The sequence below is a fragment of the Topomyia yanbarensis genome, chromosome 2 (assembly GCF_030247195.1).
Source record: "Topomyia yanbarensis strain Yona2022 chromosome 2, ASM3024719v1, whole genome shotgun sequence".
In the NCBI taxonomy this organism is placed as follows: Eukaryota; Metazoa; Arthropoda; class Insecta; order Diptera; family Culicidae; genus Topomyia; species Topomyia yanbarensis.
The window spans coordinates 91,082,970-91,104,411 of NC_080671.1; the positions used below are offsets into that span (position 1 = coordinate 91,082,970).

At 38.1% G+C, this 21,442-nt stretch overlaps 1 protein-coding gene across 5 annotated transcripts in view; it reads left to right on the top strand.

The window, feature by feature from the left end:
- Positions 1-21,442, top strand: part of LOC131678809 (tyrosine-protein kinase Btk29A) — a 320,866-nt gene that overhangs the window by 232,797 nt on the left and 66,627 nt on the right. Inside the window, exon 1 of one of the 5 annotated variants that reach the window (XM_058959155.1) lies at positions 4,249-5,301. The exons of the other annotated variants lie outside the window; for them this stretch is intronic. Within the exon in view, the coding sequence (XP_058815138.1) occupies positions 5,274-5,301 (28 nt within the window). The 5' untranslated portion in view covers positions 4,249-5,273. Of the gene's footprint in view, positions 1-4,248; positions 5,302-21,442 lie in introns of those variants that run through there. 5 annotated transcript variants of the gene reach the window in all.

Here is a 21,442-nt window from a genome sequence, read left to right on the forward strand (position 1 = left end):
GCAATACCAAAAGAAAGGGCATATTGCCTCCATTAAATTCACCGAAGATACTATTGACCTAAAATAAGCCGTTTTGGCGTTAAAATAGATTACATGTTTTTGGTCATATTTCTGGCAATGGGAAATGATAAAAATCTTTCGTCCGCATTTAATATTAAATATCTCTTTTGATAATAGTCCGATTTCAACAATCTATAGCTTGTTCGAAAGGTATTCGTTTAAGCTGTCTAAAAACATATAAATTGTTAATCTATATTGTCAATTTCGGCAGATAATTAAAAAAAACTGCCAAAAACGCCATTTTTACGCATTCAAACATTCATATCTTAAAAACTAAACATCAGAATCAAAAACAAATTAATAGCGTTCATACTGTTTTTTAGTTCTTTCATTTAAAATTGGTTTGGATAAGATCGGTTCAGCCATTGCTGAGAAACACGAATGAGAATTTGTCCGTTACATACACACACACACAGACACACACACACACACAGACATTGTCCCAAATCGTCGAGCTGAGTCGATTGGTATATAAGACTCGGCCCTCCGGGCCTCGGAAAAAATCTTGAAAGTTTGAGCGAATTCTATACATTTCTTTTATAAGAAATGTAAAAACAGGCGAGTGAGCAAGAACTTGAGTCGATATGTGTAATAGATAAAATTCATTTGCACGCTCTTGAAAAAAGCTCCATTTTTAATGTCACCGTGGTCGTGTCCTGTACACAACCCTTTAATTTTTTTACTAGTTCCTGGGTAATTACTTCAATAAATTTAGTTTACTTTAGAGCCTTATTATTAGTTTTGTATTTCAGATCGATCCTGAGGCAGCAGGATGTACGCAGTTTTGTAATTCCACTCGCACCTAATTTTAGACAAATCGTCACCTCGGGTGCCATTTTGTTTTTTTTCGTCTTGAAAAAAATGTAAATTGAAAACGAAAATATAAACTTTTTGAATCCTAAAACGGTTTTCTTCGATTTTTTAACCACTTTGCTCATAGGATCGAAGGGCATTGCTCTGTGCTTTGCGAGTCAACTGAAATGCTTCCAACCCGTCCCTGGGTCTGCTATTCCAAACTTTTCTACATAACTTTTTGAGTCGAACAAGTTCGGTATTCCACCATAGATTTTTCATAGATATATTCTAGAAGCATGCAAAACTCGAAGCGGGCAAGCCCCTTGATATGTTGCTACTATGATTGAGTTTCTTTTATCCTCGACCTCGTCCAAGTCACTTAGAGATTCAGTCGTCGGAAAATCCCCATGAAGCCGAATCGACTAGCTCTCTTCGTAGAAGTCCCAGTTCGTTGATTTTGAATTACTGTATGTGGCGACATCTAGCGAGACGTTTAAATGATCAAAGACGATGTACTTATCATAAGATAACAACGCTGGTTCGAGCTCGTTGGGTACAATGCAGTTTGTCAACTTATGCGTGATACTGTCGTAGCAGCGAGCGCCATCTAACACATCTTCTCTATCAGCTCGTGCATATGTTGGGTGATTTCCTACATTTAGTATATGCAGATTTGTACTATTTTAGTATTCCAGCAATTCGGTGTCTTTCAAACTGATGTCTGAGCTGCCCAAATTATGTGGTGGGCATTTGCATCAATGCCGATTATGCTTGGAAACCCGTTTCGGCACAGTATGATAGAACCCTTTTGAAATCATCAGAAGATGATGGTTCATTATGCGGCAAATATGTAACACGGTCTCTAGGCTGGTTTTGTCCGAAGAAAGATAATAGACCGTTATCAATTTCCTAGTGAACCACAGCCATATCTGTTGATGGTCGCCTCTTGAGACATGCTAACAGAAACCCAGTGACTCAATTGTTTGCTGAAATATTTTGAGAAATTTCACCCGCGGGATACCACACGCGACACGTAAGCCCAAGTGATCAAATCAGATTACATACAATCGTTCGAGTTCTAAGCGATAATACAGTTCTGGTCACAAACTAGAACATATGCAATAGCGATCATCAACGCAAAATATTTCCCGCAATATGGAAAGCATAAAAACGCCCTTCTGATCAAGTTTATAAACCAAGTTTAAGTAGTATTATTCTAACGCGCGTTCCCGGGCGATCATGAATTGGTCACGTCAGGAAGCCCCTACCCTTGGTCTTAGTACCCTAGGCCAATGCCTTCAGTTCTAACATCTGAGCCGTACACTCAAAATTGAACATCTGACTCAAGGTCCACGCGATCATTCAAGAACCCTCTCTAGTATGTAACATGTTATGATAACACGATTGTACAATCGAATTTATACATGCGAAGTTTATACACACTACTACACACAACATACAAACGCTAACGCGATCAAACACGTTAACATACAATCGTTCGAACCCTTTGCGATCATCCTCGCACACCAAGGCCCGCGATCTCACAAACACGAAAACGCCCAAGCGATGAAACACTTATAAATTAATAAACGCGGTCTCAAGCGCGAACATATAAATGCTCGTTCCCACGCGATCATGAAATCCCCACGTCCCCACATCTGAATCGTACTTCCAATATCACAATCAGAATCACGACCAGCTGCAATTGGTCTTAAGCCAAGGGGTGAGCTGCTCAGCACAAATCGAGTTGTGCTTGCAAACAAATAGCTGCGTGATAGCCTGTGCCGCAATGTTCCACTATGTACCATGGTGTTGAACAAAACAAAAACACGGGTTACTATGATTATTTAACTGCACTTTGTTGACGGTTTTTGAGTTAACAGAAGTGTAACGAGTGAAAAGACCCACCCCTTGCCTTAAGTAGTGTTTTAGTGGCAGTGTTTCCCGTTTCGTCTGAAATTGTGATGAGTGATTCTGACAAAGATACTTTTCGAGAACCTAGTTCCCCAGCTTCAGTTGAATGACTCTCGAAAAAAATGGAAGCAATTTATGGACAAATATGAACATAATTTTGGGCAGATATGAAACCCATTTTAGGTGAATTTTGACATATTTTTCTAAATTTAAAAATAAATTTCATAATTGGAGATTTGTTAAACAAATCCGTGAAATCTAAAAAGTTCAGAAAAGTTTTGTTTGATATACTTTGGGATCAAATCTTAGATATTGTTTCACGGCAAAATTGAGACATAGTTAAACTTTAGTTGTAATTGTAATTTCGTTAGTAAAAAACTTCAATATTTTTTTAACTGGGGAACTAGTATCGAATCTTGAAATAACGGGGTGAAAAGTGAATCATGGACAAACTCCAATCAGACTTTTATTGATGACCCACATTCCCAATTCCTACCAAATCAGTAGTTTGAGTATTTCCCCTGATTTCTTAGGCCACAAAAGTATAAGTTATGTTGAATTGGTCCGGCTTTGTCAATAGCTAAATAATTATTTGGGCAGCAATTCCCACCTGGTCATCTCATCTGCGGTAACACAACCCAGCTCAATTCGTCCCACTTGTGCCTCAAGTACAGTGCATTTATTAAAACCACTTCTCCAATCAAGTTTGTATTGTTTCCGCAACCAGAAGACTCCGAGTCTCCGAACGGAAAACGCTATACGGCAGGCTGCCATCAACGCGGCGAGCTTCCCATTCACAGACCCTCACAAACACCAAGAGGTGAGCCTTTTCTTTCCCGCATTTCGAAGTCTACATCTCGTTGCTTGAAGAGTCCATTCATGCTCTCGGGCGCACAACTTCACCACCACCCGGGAAGCCTTTCAGCGTTTGCCGTTTGGGTGGAATGCGAGCGGTAAAACTCTAGTACAATAGGAAAATGTGCAGGCTTTTCACGTGATCTGGCCTGGTTGGTAACGTCCAGCGCTATATATCTGCCACAGCAATATACAGACAGACCGACCTGCTAGAAGACCGAACCGGGCGGTATTGTGTGTTGCTCGAATAAGAGCTTGCCGTTCGCTGCTTGCCGGTTGATTCGTGAGGTCTCCATCACTCTCACTCACCGTTCGACTTGAAGGGGGTCCATGAAGAGCTCTGGCAATACGTTCGTTCGCGGGTTGCAGAGGCAAGTTGAAGTTTGATTTGCGCTAGAAAAGTAGTTTATCAGTGTTGAAGTCTCCAGGGGGTTAAGGTTCGGTCATACACAGGACAACTAATCTTGTCGGCTACGGAATGACCTAGCTCTTGAATAAGTTTAATGTTTGTAATTAGATTTTCGAATTCGGATCAACAGCGGGCTTCACTCCTGTTTTGCTATTAATAGTTGAGAAGCAGCACGAAAAAAGGAGAAGAAAAAACATATTTACATTGGCGAACAACGTTCCGCATCGTGCGGACGCTCCACATCGCAGTTTGTGCCTAAGTAGTAACCTACAATTTGCCTCGATTTTTTGAGAAATAAAACTGATTTTCTTCGTGGCCTCCCAACTACTGCTCGGTGCCACGATTGGCAGCAGGTGGGAAGTGGGTGAGCTGCCGCGGACGCCGTACCCAGTGCTGCAAAAGCGAAAGTAGTCTCAAACGAGCGATCTCATCGACTGGAACGGTGAAGTAAGGTTCCCGCGAGTTTTTCCAAAGCATAACCTGCTGCGGCTCGAGTTCTTCGTTTGGCATCAGAACAATAGCAAACGTTATTGACGGTAGTGAACGGAACCGAACTGCTGGCGTTTTACGAGAGAAAATATTTGACCCCACGGGTTGAAGCGTAATTGCGGATTACTTCTTAGTTTTTGTGTGTTTGGTGTCGCTAATAGTCTCCAACCTATCTTGTTCTAGCAAAGCCACAACCGCCGTCTGGCTCAATTGTTTACTTCCTCAATTAGAGAAAATCGGCTCAATTTAGAGAAATAGTGCGAAAAAACCTAGTTTCCATTCCCATCCGGTTGCAGATCCGAAGATTGATCGTGTGACTTTGCAGTTTTCTGTTGACTCGCTAAAGTTCGCTTAGAAAATATAATTGACCATCAACCGATAAGTACAGTGGAACTCTAATCGATTTTATGCTGGTCGTGTATACCATCGCGAAACCGCGCTACCACCTTCCAGCGATTGTGATAAATGAAGTGAAATTCAAGTATTGTGTGGGGAGGAAGAAATGTGCTTGGAAAGGCTTATTACTTCCTCATAAAAGTGATTTCTGCGAGTTTGAGTTTGTTTCGTACACGTTTGTTTTTGCTTTATGGCCATTTGGTAGTGTGTATGTGTATGTATTTGAAAAGATTTTTACAACCGTGTTGAATTAATAACAAAAGAGCATCAATCAATCGTTCGGATTGGCGGTCACTGGCGACGGATTGGGCTTGCCATCGCGGAGCCATCACTTGGGAATTATTGCCTGGGTGCAATGATGCTACTGTCTGGCTTCAGAATTGGTAATTATGAATTTATTGTAATATTAACTGTAGAGTCAGGTATATCTCAATGCTTAAAAACAAAGATTACAAAAATGGAAACAGTCACAACAGTTTTTGTTCAGAATGTTTGTTAAATCTTCGTGAGAGTTCGATCACAGCAACCATTGATGATGAAGGTGAAAATTTTTCACTGACGTCAATTTTCTATTAAATTGATTTCGAAATTTGAAGTATAAAATATACATAACGTATGGAATATGAAGCTGTAATACGCCGCGAAGTCAGTGATTGTAACCGGAACATGGAGCCAGGAAATGCACAGGTACTGGTACTAAACAGCAGCTGCCTGGAGAAGTAGGGGAGTGTCAGCATGGGAAGGATGGAGCGTATTATTGAGAGTGGAAGATTTACCGAAGACTTGCTGAACATTAGGATAGAAGCGTGTGAAAGCGGCTTTTGTTGTTTTGATGGACAAAATAGCACGATATGCGTTCCACCGGAGGATATGCAGACACCACGGATTTCCCGGTGAGCCTGTTCCGTTTTTATCCATACAGGGAGTAGCATGATGATTTCTATTAGTGGAAGCTATTATTAACGAGAGTTCAACCTACATTGTGTACAGCTTCCGATTATTGTCTCTATACGTGTTTTAAATGGTTTTTTTTCGATATGATGTCAAAATATTAAGAAAATTTCGCAATTTTTTCACACACTGTTTCAGCTGAACGCACGGCCGCGTTTAAATATTTTTAGCAAATTTGTTCAGGTGCCTCCGATCTGTTTGAGGGTTTTTTTTTGTTTTTATATTACTAATTAACCGATTTCGACACTTTTCTTTATCATTATTCCAGAGAGCGAGTAAAGGCGCTATAACCTTGGGCCTATAGGCAGGGCAGGTCTAATAACCTCTGTCCCATCCCAGGAACTTAGGACCAAAGGAGTGACATTAACCCTCTTAGCCAAGTCACTCCCAACGATTTATCAAACCCCTACCAAATTGAAACGGTTGTGTACGGTTGTCCACGTTTCTTCCTTTTTCGGGGTTTAAAATGATTCGTTGATCAAATTCTTGATTAAATGAATATCTTGATTGCCGTATTATTTTGAATCATCTTCATTTTGTACGCTGCACAGTTGGCCTGGCCGCTTTAATGTTTGTGTCACATAGCATATGAACCACAAATGTTAATATTGACAATAAAAATTGTAGGCGAATGTCTGTAATTTTCCAGGATCCCTACATGTATTGGCTGTGTATGTGTAGACTAGACTAGACTAGACTAGAATGTTTGTTAAATCTTCGTGAAAATTTTTCAGCAGCGCAGTAACAATATTCTAATTAATTTTCGTGACTATTTAGCTAACGATGTGAAAAAACGTATGTGGTGGGCATTTGCATCACCGCAAATGAGGGGGAACCCATTTCTGCCACAGTATGATACAACCCATTTGAAATCATCAGAAGGCGATGATTGGTTAGGCGGCCAATATGCCGAACAATAGACGTATTTCTTGTTTATGTTATCAACAGTCATATTGACTGATATTGCCAGCACAAATATCGCGCGTTTGTGAGGTCGGATATAAGACTTGCGTCAATGGAACTGTAGTGCGACCCCTCAATACGCACGCACCGTCACATCAATCATCCTGGTGAGAATAGATACTGCAGGCGATAGAGATTGACAGCGAACAAAACGTATTCAAGCCAAGGAGCTAAGATCACGTGACGTTCTATTTCCCCCAAAAAAAATATTAAAATTAATCAACCAGTGAATTTGTGAAGTATCCTAAATCTTAAAACTAAGTACAACATGCTAGGTATTTACACATACATATACTTAAAACTACGAAAATGTCATAAATTATCTTATTTAGCCTAAGATAACCTAAAATTTACTTCACTGGAAAAAGCTGATTGAATTGTATTGTACTGAATGCACTAAATGTAAGAATTATTATGGAGGCAGTTCACGTGAATTTGTCATGCCATTTTTGTTGAAAGCTACGAAGACGGAGTTAAGTATATGTCCAACATAGAAATTTTCTTTTTGGAAATACGGTTCTTGAACCAAAGCTATAGAAGCTTTTCCTTTCTGCCAGCTGGGTTGGGATTGAATCAGTACACGGTGATGATAAGTGAAAAAAGAAACACAAATTTCCACAATTGCAGAACACGATTTCTCGACTCACAAATCCCGAACACTTTAACGAAAAAACACGACGATGAACGAAAAGCACCAAACAAATAACGACTAAAGGTATGGCGGTGCATGATACAGTAGTAACCTATGAAACATATTTATCTCTGTTAATAAACCCGGTTTAGTTCAACAGCAATAGTTGTACCCATTAATTGTAGCTGTACTACCTCAGTTTCAGAGAATTCGATACCCAGCTGGAAAGCCAAAGCAGACAAATTTTCGATCCTTGCAGATTGAAGGCTTTGAAATCTGTAATAGAGACCTCATCGTCATCTGCAAGCTGCCTAGATAAAATTAATCATCATTTTATCTTATATTGAGGCTCCAAATCAGCATTTAAGGACAGCCTCTCTACGCCACGCTTTATCCGACATCCCACAAAGAAGCCACATCGGCCCAGCAATATTTCTGGTATATTTTAATGACATCAACAATGAAATTACAAGTGCATCCCTCCCTTTTTTCGCCTATGACATGAAGATTTTTCAAGGGATATCCTGTATATACAGGCGATGTCGAATTTCTTCAAAGTGTGATAGCTTCAGCATGTGTTGTTATCTAAACAAATGTTCAATCGTCAATTTCGCGCAGAAATTTCTTCCGACCCACTATTTGTTTTCCTCGAACATACCACGACACTCTCAGGTCAAGAAAATAAATAAATAAATAAATGTCGGAGTCATCTTGGATTCCGCTCTAAAGTTCAGAATCGCGGCTATCCAACGCCGGTACATATCCCACGGCAAAGCAATTTCCAACTGGTGAGATACGAAAATCGTAATTCATCTCGACACTTTCACCATCCAGAGCCTTATTCATATCCGTTGCCAGATTAGATTCCTCTACAATTCTCGGACGCCTGTATCATCTAGCCTATATTCGAGTTCTACGTAATAACTCTCTCCTTTCGCGAAAACATAACTACGATCGCCACAGCAAGTTTCCAACAGAGTTTCATTACTATTTCCACTTGACGAGGAATACGATTAAAGCTAAGTTTTTATCTATTCTTAACCCTCGAAAAGACAAGGGGTCTCAGAGGCCAGGTAGGGTAAATTTCTCGAGTTTTTAATTTCACTCAATTTTAGAGGTAATGCTTCTTGAAGTCATGATTTTAACTTGTCTTTTTTGGGATTAAATTAAACACGTTTATTTATTTATTTATTTATTTATTTATTTATTTATTTATTTATTTATTTATTTATTTATTTATTTATTTATTTATTTATTTATTTATTTATTTATTTATTTATTTATTTATTTATTAGTTGTATAAACAGTGTTTATTAAACACCAACAGGTCCCTTGGCCCCAATGGTGGTTATTAGCCTAGTTACACTTAAGGATAGACAAAAAATATTTTTAATCATATTTCTAATTATTTTTAATCATATTTGGAAGGTTTCGACTGGCAACTCTATTGAAGACTCGCTGAAGTCCGATCACAGCGCTGTGGTGACTGCAGTTGGTTCTCCTAAAAGGTAGTCGCAGAAGAGAGTTAGTACGCGGTGTTCGAATGCGGGCTTGAAGATTTAGGCGTTCTAGAATTGTAGTACAATCCACTCTGGCAGAGAGTAAATCCGATACGAACGGGGCTCGAGAGCAGCCCCTCTGAATGCTGAGTGTATCGAGGTGTGCTAGCTGGCAACGGTTTTCATAGCTCGGCAGCTGAAATCTGTTTCACCATGGGAGATTTCGAAGGGCGAAGCGTATGAACCGGCGTTGGACAGCCTCGATTCTGTCAATCCCGTTCTGGTAGTACGAATTCCAAACAGCATAACAATATACTAACGTTGAGCGGACCAACGCGCAGTAAAGCGATTTAAGACAGTATCCCTGAAGTTTTACGCCATTCGAAAAATGAACCCAAGCTGTAGTTATACCTTATCTATGATGTAAGAAGTATGTGATTTGAACGATAGTGCCGAGTCCATAATGACTACGAGATCCTTGATGTGAGAGTGTCTTGAAATGCTCGAGTCGAAGAAATGGTAGTTAAACTGAATCGGATGGCGTTTTCTCGTGAACGTAACGATTGAGCATTTACTAACCATTCTTTTTAGATCACACAACGTACTAAAGCTGTCCGGTTCCCTGTGAAGAAGCTCGGCATCGATTTTATCCCGTATTTGTCGAAAAAAAATTCATGTTGTCGGCGAATGAAAGGCGGGGTCCTTGTAATGTGATATTGACGTCATTAAAGTAGAGGAGGAATATTACTGGACCGAGATGGCTTCCTTGTGGTATACCCGATGTAGCAAAGAATGGTGCAGATAGACATTCGTTAATGCTGATTTGGAGTTGCCTTCCATCAAGGTAGGAACGAAACCAGCGCATAAGTTGCCCATGAATACCGAGTTCGTCCAGCTTCGCTATTGCGATATCATGGTTCATGTTGTCGAAGGCCGAAGATAGATCCATGTTAATAGCATCGGTTTGCAATCCGTCAGCGAATCCATCGATTACATATGTTGTGAACGAGAACAGCTTGGTCGTTGTCGATCATTTAGGTATTAAACCGTGTTGGTCATCTGCAATGTAGTATTTGCAGTGAAAGAAAATAGGGTAAAACAACCAGCTCGAAGAGTTTTTTGATACGGCACTTACACACGAGATTTCCCGACAATTGTCAATGTTCGATTTATTTCCTTTTTATGAACTGGAAACATGTGCGCTGCTTTACAGCAATAAGGGAATGTTCCAGTAGGGAGTGATAACTCGAAGATTCGCCGAAGTCGTTCAAGAAGCTCGCTGATGCACTTTTTGACAAAAATCGAGGGAACGCCATCTGGGCCCGGGAAACAAGATGCTTTCAGTTTGGAATTTGCTACAAGAATTATCGACACAAATTCGGTTGATGGTTCGTCCTAGAGAGGGAGTTAAATTGGCGGCGGCAGCGACTTGTTGGGGTGGAAGGCGCTCGTTGAAAAAAAACCTGTTTTAATCCACCTAGCGGTGCAATTGTGCCTTTCTCATCTCTCTAAACTATGGCACGGAAGCTTTTTATGTTCAACATAATTGTGGAAATGTCCATTACATTCTTAGTACACTTTGCACTTATACACAATGGCATGCCAGCCACGAACTTGATGAGCTACGTGTCGACGGTGGAATACTTGAAACAAAAAAATATCATACTCCAATAGCCTAATCAGCATTAGTTCAATGTTATCTGCTTGCTAACTCATTTTGTCATGCGGGGGTGGGTATGTGAGGAGGGTGAAAGTCCCATGAACGAACGACTCCCCAGCTTAAATTGGTATGCTTTGTGATATAGAGGTGGTTTAAAGATGATGGGGTTGAAAGGGAGGGGTATGAGGGCTGGAAGGGGTGGTGGTCTGAGGGGTGATTTAAAGAGATTTTTAAAGGAGGGGAGTGAACAGTAGAGGGGGGGTGTAACCCCTCTCCGTAAACCATCAACTATGCCCCTATTAAAATCCAGAAACCTTATGCGAGTCGAAAAAAAAATTGGCCGGGATTAGGTTGACGTTTTTCAGAGTGATTGCATAACCTTTCTATATGAGAAAGGCAAAAATGCGCCAAAATCCAAAAAAGTGAATCGTCGTCAAATTTTTTTTCGAGTTTGCATCAAATCTCGACGTTTCATGCACCTTGAACACATTTAACATCAAAAATAAAAATTCTATTTTTAATTTTTCCTATAGTTTATATGAGAAATTTCTGTGTGGCCGCACTCTGAAACCCGTAATTCCGGAACCAGAATTCCGATCGATCCAAAATTCAATAGCAGCCGATGGGAAGGTTGCACCTTTCATTTGAGACTAAGTTTGGGCAAATCGGTCCAGCCATCTCTGAGAAAAATGAGTGACATTATTTGACACATACGCACATACATACACACACATACACACATACATACACATACAGACTTTTTCCGATCTCGACAAACTGAGTCGAATGGGATATGACAGTCGGCCCTCCGGGATTAGGTTGACGTTTTTCAGAGTGATTGCATAACCTTTCTATATGAGAAAGGCAAAACGCTTGAAAATTTGTCTGGAAACAGTTGGCAAATTTCCTTAGTGTCGGTGCCTAAAACTCGATTAAACGACATACAAGCTGGTAAACCGGATTCTTTTGGCTGTCCGTTAACATACTTCCAGAACGACTTAGGCTTACATTTCAGTTGAAACTCGTTCAAGTAACTAGCATTGCACAGTGGTCCAGAATGCAAATTTGGCAGGAATTTTGAAATTTTACTAAAACTAAACAACTTAGCCTCATTAAATCTTTGGAGAAGTTTTCGTAGTTTGTGAGCCCCTTGTTTTTGTTAAAACAACAGTTAGGGTGGTTCTAATTTTATCCAGATCAAAAAAATTTCTCAGCCAAACGACCTTCATCGAAGTCGTAGAACGACCAATTTTGGAAAAGTTTGCTGAAGGCAAGGTGTCTGGGTGTATGTACAAACAATTAAACTATTTTGCTCACCCTATACGAACCGGGAAAAGAAACCATCTCATACAAGTTTTAGCTGTTTTCAAGTTGCTACCTGGCAGCAACTTTACGAACAAAAGTCAAATGTTTGTAAATTAGTGAAATTGTATTAGCTTGTAAAAAGAGCTTAGTTGCGTAATAATAATTTCTCTAAAATATAAAATTTGCGGGGGAGAATTACCTTTGCCCATCTTTTCACAGCTCTGGTTCACTGTGCGACATTACACAGAGAATAAGCAATGTTGTGATATTTTTATCTGTAATTAGGTGCATAAAACTGCCCAGAAAAGGTTGTTTGAAGACTCCATGGGCCCACCCATACATCGATTCCTAGTCCCACAGAGATTGTCTGAAGCTAATTCGAACTAAATCGGATAAGTCTAGCTACCGGGCCAACCATACTTGAAGTTTGTCATTTGAACCATGCTTTGAATTAGATAGTTTTGTATCACATTTCACCGAACAGAGAACGTTAATTCAAACTTTTCCTGGAAAAAAGACAGACACTTTCAAAAAAAGCTGAGAAATGTCTTTCTATAAGACACCCACTCCTTAGTAACAATTAAGGTTTTATGGTACCCTTGAAGCCCTTCTTAAAACTTAGAACGCACTTGTAGTGTGCTATAAAACTAGAAATGCTACTTTGGTTGTCTATCTCTCTGTGTTGAAAAGTTAGTGGTGGCGGCATATATGCGGTGAAATGTGGATCTAAAATTTTGTAGTCAAAAAATGAATCATATTTTTAATTTTTCAGTTAAACACAACCATAAAAAAATAAATTTGGTGGGAATCGACCTCTAATTCATCATCATGCATTGTTGAGTCCCATGTAAACTGATTCAGACGTTAAAAGTAATTTCTAAAATTTCAATTCTATTCTATAAAAGTTTGTTTATTTTTCATTTACTATATTATTATCATTTTCTCTGATTTTGGTTCACACTGAGAATGCCACTGACATTTGCCTATCGGTCTAATTTGATACTTTTATTAAATTTGTTTATTTGACACCGCTCGTAGTGGAAGCTTAACGAAGCCGTGGATCTTTGATATTTTATTTTATTTTGATTATAGAGGTTTTAACTTTGAGGTTATTCTCCTCTTCGGGATAGAATGCGCTGCGTACAAGGCAATCGATTTACCAACTACGCTACGTCTACCCCCGATCTTTGATATGTTTACAATATATAGAAAATAAAAATAAAAACATAAATATTATAGATTATCCATTGGATCTCGCGCACGCAATTTTTTATTGTGTGCGGAGATCTATTTTTCGCGGAGGAGAAATATTTGTCTGCTTGCATAGTGTCTTATGGGGTTCATTCAATTTTCTCCTGTCATTCACTTCAAGGTCATCATTGTTAAAGCTCGCGATCAGATATTCTACGGGTTACCAGTGTAAATCCGTCCTCGTTGTTATTGATTTTTCACCGATGTTGCTTACAGTTGATTTTGGTGTGCTGGATGCTGCTTTTGTGGTTGTCATTATTACCTGAACAGCTACCACAAATATGGCAACCGTTTGTGCGTCTTGCAATCGGAATATGCATTCTCCTCTGCATCTTCCGCGCAAGCTTGTCCATAACATCTTGTTGCTGCTTGACTACAGTATTTGCATGTAAGTGATTGGGTGCATAAGATAATTTGTTTAATTCAATGTAGACCTGTTTTTATCAGCCCCTTGGTTAATTTTAGGCTGACAAAACGGGGATATTGACAAAATCGGAACATATATTTTTCTTTCTTTTTAAGAAACCGAAGCTCTTAAAATGTTCTTCTTTAGTCCTTAGATATAGCCTCATAACTTATTCTGATTATTTAGTTTAAATTTTCTTTAAGGGGATCTGACAGTGCAACATTAAAAAAAATCAAATTTAAATTTTTGCATATTTCGGATCTCTAAGATAAGAAAAATATACTCATGAAAAGATTTAGACGAATTCAACTTGGTTCGTCTGCTAGGTCCCATCAAACTAATAACTATCCATTTTCATATAAGGCTGACAAAGTCGAGTCAAAAAGCTGATAAAATCGGGGGTAGACAAAATCGGGGACTAATGAAATCGGGGGCTGATTAAATCGGGTCTTCACTGTAATAGCTCCGAGAGTTTTGAGTTTTATAGTCAAGTAGGAGGGAATAGGTTGTTCGAGCTACATCTTCACCACAAGAACACCGTTAGGAGTACCTGTGAAGAAATTTCTCAACGTATCAGGTATAACGAATTTTACTTCTCCGTATTGCGATATGCATTCTGAGAGTAGTTCAGGAGGGGTACGCGGTGATAGGTCATGTAGCCTTACCACTATATAATCATTTTCTATATACGCGGGAATCTTAGTTCCAACGTTGTCACTTTCAAGGACAGGATTTAAGTTGTTCTGTAAGACGCAACATTCGGCATGAACTAACGTGTTGGATGATATCAATGCTGCATTGCGGAGATGATGATACTGAAGATGGGCGATTTCTTTTTCACCTTCAGGAGGTGTTTAACTCCACGAAAACTCGGTCTTCTTAAACGAAATTTAAAGTCAACAATTGCTGTGTTTAGTCGTAGCAGAGCTTTTTTGTCAACTTTACTCATGACGGCAAGAATAAATAAAATGTTTCGTTTGATCTCGAGACTATGCACACTAGATACACTAGACATAGAGATAGACATAAAGATTGCTAGTTCTCGTTCGCTAGGCTCGATTGTAAGTCTGACCCAGGCAGAAGTAGAAAGTAGTAGTCTTCCCGGTCGTTTTTTTCAAGGAGTCTTAAAATGTTTCTTAAATAGGTGTACCTCAGTAAGAATAATAATCTCCATTCCAATTCGGAGGCTTCCTGAAGCCGGATTTGATATATTTGTTCCAGTTGTTTTAATGTCGGATTATTAAGTGCTGTAAATGCATATTAACCTTCTTTAGGTGTTAACTTTTTGTAACGAACAGAAACTGAAAATTGAAACTCTAACACACAATTTGAGTACAAGTTCATATAGATTTGACTGAAAATGTGTCTTAAAATTGAGTTCGAAATCGAGGTCAATATTACCCGCAAACGCCTTATTCGTAACTTTTTTTGTAGTGCCCTTCAGGAATGTCAAGAAATCCCACACTTCTAGGTTCAAAACTTAAAAAGTTATCGCATTTTGAAAGTTAATTTTGGGTCATTATTTTATTCCTGCAGAAAAATTGTATCAAACTCCGACCTCCCCTGTCTAAAATTACTCTAATAACTACACAGCTTCCCCTAATTCCAGCGCTAAGCCGTATATTAAAACTCAAAGCCATACGACGTTTACCGCGCATGTTTCAAAACAAGAGCTCCGCGACCGACAATGTTTCTGTGTCACCAGGGGCTCAATTTGAAAAGCATAACTTTCCCACAGCCTAGTGTGTACCTACGATCGCGACTTGGTCGACTGTCAAATGTCAACTTGTCTTCCATTAGCTTCGAGTTCGACTTTTTGTTTTATTCTGCTGTCGCGCGCCACTGAATTTGCAGCCCAATATGTACTCGGAATGGACAACCCGACCGCAGCAGTGCGCACTTCGGTTGTAGACAATGCAATGGCAAGACCACCTCCAGCCGCTTCTTAGCCTGTCATTAACAAAAGAAGTTTCCAATTACTCCGATGCTCTCCGGTTACTACATCATTGGCAAAGACGGTGACCGTACCTAGATGCTAGTCTAGCTATAGCTAACCAGTCGCAACCTGCTGCATGTAACTTTGATTTGATGGCAGCGGAGATTGCAATGAAATCAAGTTCCTCTACCTCCTCCCGATCGCCATTGTGCGACGTAGCGATTCTGTTTAGACGAGTTGGCACACAGTCAAACTAAGCCAAGAATGGAAATCGAAATCACGAACTAACCTTTTGTTTTAGGCCTCCCAGCCCGGCTCTGCACCGTGTGGATGGAGCAGTTGACGTCGCGATGTTTCGCTGCAATTCTTACTCTATACAGTGCTAGTAAGTAACACGATCCTCACTCACGAAACTAACACCAGCGTAGGGAAGCCAGTACACGATGCGGCAGTGCAGCTGAGCATTTCGATTCAGGTTTTATTCCTCCACACGAACCAACGTTTGATTTATCGAGGATCAAGGGGTTCGATCTGATGATGATTTAAGAAACGATTGTCAGAGGCGACGACGAATCCGAGATTGGGTTGGATACTCGACATGCCGGCCCGAAGTTTCTAGGTCACATGGCGAACCAAAGCAGCAACGGTGCACCCCTCGTTCCATTTATATGCATACACGAGTTACCATCTAGTCAGCTAGCTCAGAAAGGGGGTGAAGAAACGTGTACGTTCAAACATACCCATCGCAACATACTCCCCTTCAGATCCCATGCTACCACTGCAGCTTCAATGATGTTCACCAAAACCAATTGACTGGGTGAGAGTTTCACTTTCAATACGTGTCTGCCACTTTTAGGCTGTTGTGTCGGAGGAGGCAGAGGTCACCCGCGATGACTTCGTGGCTCGCGCAAAATAATTGGCCGTCCTCGATTGATTTCGATAGGCTGTTGCTTATGGTTTTTTGGTGGCCTAAATTGGCTAGCCCTAGTCAATGAGCCGATTCGACGCACACGTGGATTACGCGTGGTTGTTTAAATCGTGCTCGTCATTTTGTTGCTCACATTTCGGTGCATCTCTCACGATTTGATATGGTCCTTGCCTACGTTGAGTGATGCCGCTTAGATTCACACGCGATAAAAGCTAGTATGGGGATTGGTATTGGACGCGTTGAACGTCTACTCTGACACGGCTACTGATCTTTGCTAGTGATATATATTTTTTGCGGATTCAACGGGTTAGTTAGTTGAGGTAACTTTTTTGGACAAGACATGTTTTTTATTCTACTGCAATAAGCTATATAGTGGAAACTTGAAGGACCCCCCGCACCCTAGCGCTGCTGTTGCAGCTTCAGGCTCAGTCGGAGTGGTGTCAACTTTACTCTGTGCAATGTGCACATTTAAGGCTCAAGTTACCTCAAGGCTTGGTAGTGTGCGTAAGAAAAATTGTGCTCAGCTTTGCCACCAGATTATCCATTTAAACCTTTTCAAAACTCTAAAAGAAGAATATCAGTCGATTTATTAGATCATCACGATTCAATTCATGCAAAATACCTGCCGGAAAAGCCATCGGCTTAGCTGAATGGTGCTTTTGAAAATGTGGCTGTGGTTTTTTCATTGCGCTGTTGTGTTGCGTACCCCAGCACGGTGTGGTAGTGTAACAAAAAATCACAGACACTTTTTCAAAAGCACCATTTAGCGAAACCGATAGTTTTTTCAGCAGCTATTTAGTATGATTTGAATCGTTGTGATCTGATAAATCGGCTGATATTCTTCTTTTAGCGCTTTGAAAAGGTTTAAATGTATAATCCGGTGGCAAAGCTGAACACAATTTTTCCTACCCATTCTACCCAGCGTTCAAAACTAACACATGCTCAAAGAAGGTAACTTGAACCTTAAGTAACATGTCTGAAGCACAGCTGACGGCAACACCTTGTGGCAGGTTAACCTACTGACGTTTAAACGGTCGTCATGTTTTTGGCTGATGCTAATGGGGTGAGCAAAGTTGGCAGCTTCGTGTCGTTGTTTTTTGTCATTTGGAAACGGCTTTAAACGTAAGTTGTAAGTGCGACTTTTGTGTTTACAGGCCAGTTTAGGTGTTGATGTCGTTGCATCGGAAAACTAATGACGTTTAGCGGACTTAAATAACTACATCGATAAATTAATTTCTAAAGTCGAAATTGATCTAGTTGAGCGTGGAGTGATTTTCAATTCTTTCGAGGTTTTTTTTGTATGTAGCGTTTGTTAAGTGCACTTTAAAACTCGTTTAAGTTATTTGGTCGGGTTGCCGAACACAATTAAAACTGTTTCACAACTTCCTTGTTAAGAGATTACAACAAATAAATTGGTCGTCTTTTGAGATTTTATTTCAAATTAATTATATGCACATCAATATTTATTAATAATATTTCCTTTTTCTATTTACAGGTAAGTCTGCAATGGTATTTCATGTCAAGATGCGAGTTGTAAGTAATTATCTATTATATTTATGAACCCAAATAAGAAATTCCAAACAAAAGCACAATTAGTCACTATATCCACCATGACCCATTAGTTAATTCTTTGTGCAATCTCCCAGTTCATAACTGATCAGGTATCGCAATTCTCACTCACTCATGCGAGAAGGAGCTTATCCGATGTCCAGACTTTTCCATGATAAGATGAGTCACAGGATTCTCCGTCTACACAAATAGTGTGAGAAGTCTTTTGGTAATCCAATATAACTAATAATCACTCCTCTCACCGGAAAACGTGATATTTTATTTTTATTTTTGTGGAAATAAATAAAAGGGTTGAAATACCCCACCCCATTAACAAGAAAACCGCAGACGAAGTAGAATAGACTTGTTTTGTCATATTTATGACTAGCGCCAGAAAGGTAGCAAGCACCAATGAACAATCGTTCGATCCGGTTATAACTTTTGATAACTCCTGGACTACCTGTAGCTTTTAAACTGAACAGTCTGACTATATAAATGTTTTCATTGAGGCCTAAGGCTACCAATTTTGTATAAAATTTTCGAAGTATGCATCAGTATGAATTTTAAAAAAACACCCATATTAAAAACTCAACAACTTGATAGCCACCATTGCCAGTCGCCCTCATCACCACCGTTCGCAGGGAAGGATAAAAGATAGGGAAGACGAAAGGTGTTGATGGTTCAACTTCGTAACAGAAGACCAACGATTCATTAGACTCGTCCGTACGTGTCGTAGAGTAAGAGATTTAAAAGGTCTATGACTCGCTCTAAGCAAGTGATGCGACGTGTTAAACATAGTTTCTTATCTAGTTGTTTAGGTTGTTTTCGAATAAACGGTTGCTTGAAAAAGAAAAGATCATCTTCAGTTTTGATTTTTTTATTTAAATCTCTGGGCAGCCGGCTGCCGATATGTGTTTTCTTAATGAAGACGACTGTAACTTCAAATAGTTAGCCATGGGAGTATTGCCTAAAAAGCTGATCTAATCTGTGTAATGGACTATATCACTATTTATTATAAAGACCATTTAGACAGATTTCGTTATTTCAAATCTTATTGAAGCCACCGAATGTTATCACAAAGTATACACAAATAGTTATGGTAGTGTTAAATGTTATAGATCAAGTAAAATGTTTCCTATTCTTCATATCGAATTCGTATACGAACGATAATAACGACCATCGAAGGGCATTACAAGATATCTAACGCACGGACTTGTAAACAATTACGGAACTTTGGACCGACGCAGCAAGTTTTCAGTACCCCTGATCATCGACACTAATCAGATTAAAGTCGTATTGGGACTGATCTCCGATCAACAATTCATTTTTAGGGTGTTTTTTGGCGTCTGTTGCTTTTTCGTTCTGTTGCAAAATGTACCTGTATTTATTTTATTCATTTTGTTCATTTCATTTATTTTGTTCATTTTATTCATGTTATTCATTTTATTTATTTTTTTAAATTTCATTCATTGTATTCATTCCAATCATGTTATTTATTCTATTCATGTTATTCATGTTATCTATTTCATTCGTTTTATTCACTGTATTCATTTGTTTATTTTATTCGTTTTCTTCGAGTTATTCATTTTATTCATTCACTCATTTAATTCGTTTTATTTATAGTATGTACGGCTTGACGGCAATAGAAAAGAATTAATAGAACATATTTAAATTTTTGCCATTAAAATTAAAATACGTTCTACTAATTCTTTTAAGACTGACTAAGCCGTCATAAATAAATTAAAAAAATGCAGTAAACCGTGACAGTCTAACTCTACATATATGTTATGTATTTTATTTATGTTCTGATTAGGGCGATTGGCCGAATACAGTTTACAGCAGTTAACGAAAGAGAAAACCTTACACTTCTGTTTACCAACAACAATGATCATTAGCAAGTAACGGTTTGCCCTAAATTTTTACTGAAGGTGAATTTTGACAGTTGGATATACGCCCTAATCATATGTTTGTCGAGATTTAATTTATTCGTATTCTTTATTTTTATTTATCCTCTTCATTTTACGTATTTTATTTAATTTATTTTTTAATCTATTTAAATTTATTTTATTTATCTTAATCATTTTATTTCAATTATTAATTTTATTCATTTCATTCATTTTATTCATACTATTCATTATACTTATTTTATTCATTTCATTCGTCGTGTTCATTTTATTCATTCTATTTATGTTATTTATTATATTCATTTTATAACACCCATTTCATTCGTTTTATTCGTTGTATTCATTTTGTTAATATTGTTCAAGAGTACTCATTTAACTCTTTTAATTCATTTTGCATTTTTTTAATTTAATTTTTTTTAATTATATTTGTTTTACTTTGTTTTATTCATTTTTTTATTTCATTTATTTTGTTTATTGTATTTACCTTCTTAATTTTATTTCGTTTATCATTTTTATTTTTTTTTTATTCGTCTTATTCAGTTTATTGATCTTATTTGTTAGGTCCATGTTATATATTTTGTTAATTTTAATCATGTCATTCAATTTGTTTATTACCATTTTAGCCTTGCTATTTAGCCTATCCTTTTTTCTTTTTTTGCTCTGATATTCACTTTTTGCATTTTGTTTATTTTATTACCCCATTATATTACCGATTTTATTTATTTTAATATTTTTTTATATAATATTGATTCATATAAATAATTCTACTCAATTTATTAATTAGTTTAGGTTCATTTTTCGTTTTACTTTTTTTCATGTTTACGTTATTCATTTTGTTCACTTTGATGATTTTATTGTTTTTGCTTTTCTCAATAGAAAGGCAAAAACGACTTTTTAACCTTCTTTAGATATTGTAGATGTTGGGGTCAATATGACCCCAAATAAACATTCAAAATGCGATAAAACTTTTAATGTTTTGCACCTAGAAGTTCAGAATATCTTGACTTTTCCTCCTTCAAGGAGAGCAACGATTTTCAATAGAGTTCAAAATTTTCGCTCATTCCTGAAGGGCTGTACAAAAAAAGTTACGAAAGCGGGTCATATTGACTCCAAATTCGAACTCATGTCATGTTTGGCTCCATATATGTATGCATAATCGTCATCATAAATCACAGGTTTATTGACAGAATACTAATAATAAACACAAACAAAACAAAAATGAGAATGCATATATTAAATTTGTACATGATGCGACCTTGGATCTTGGATTTACCGGATTACGATTCCGGTGCCGATTACGGGAGTACAATATTATACCGCCGAAATCGGCTAAACATGACCCCATTCGGCACCGATTCCCACTGACTAACAAGGTGAAAAAGGTAATATATATATATATATATATATATATATATATATATATATATATATATATATATATATATATATATATATATATATATATATATATATATATATATATATATATATATATATATATATATATATATATATATATATATATATATATATATATATATA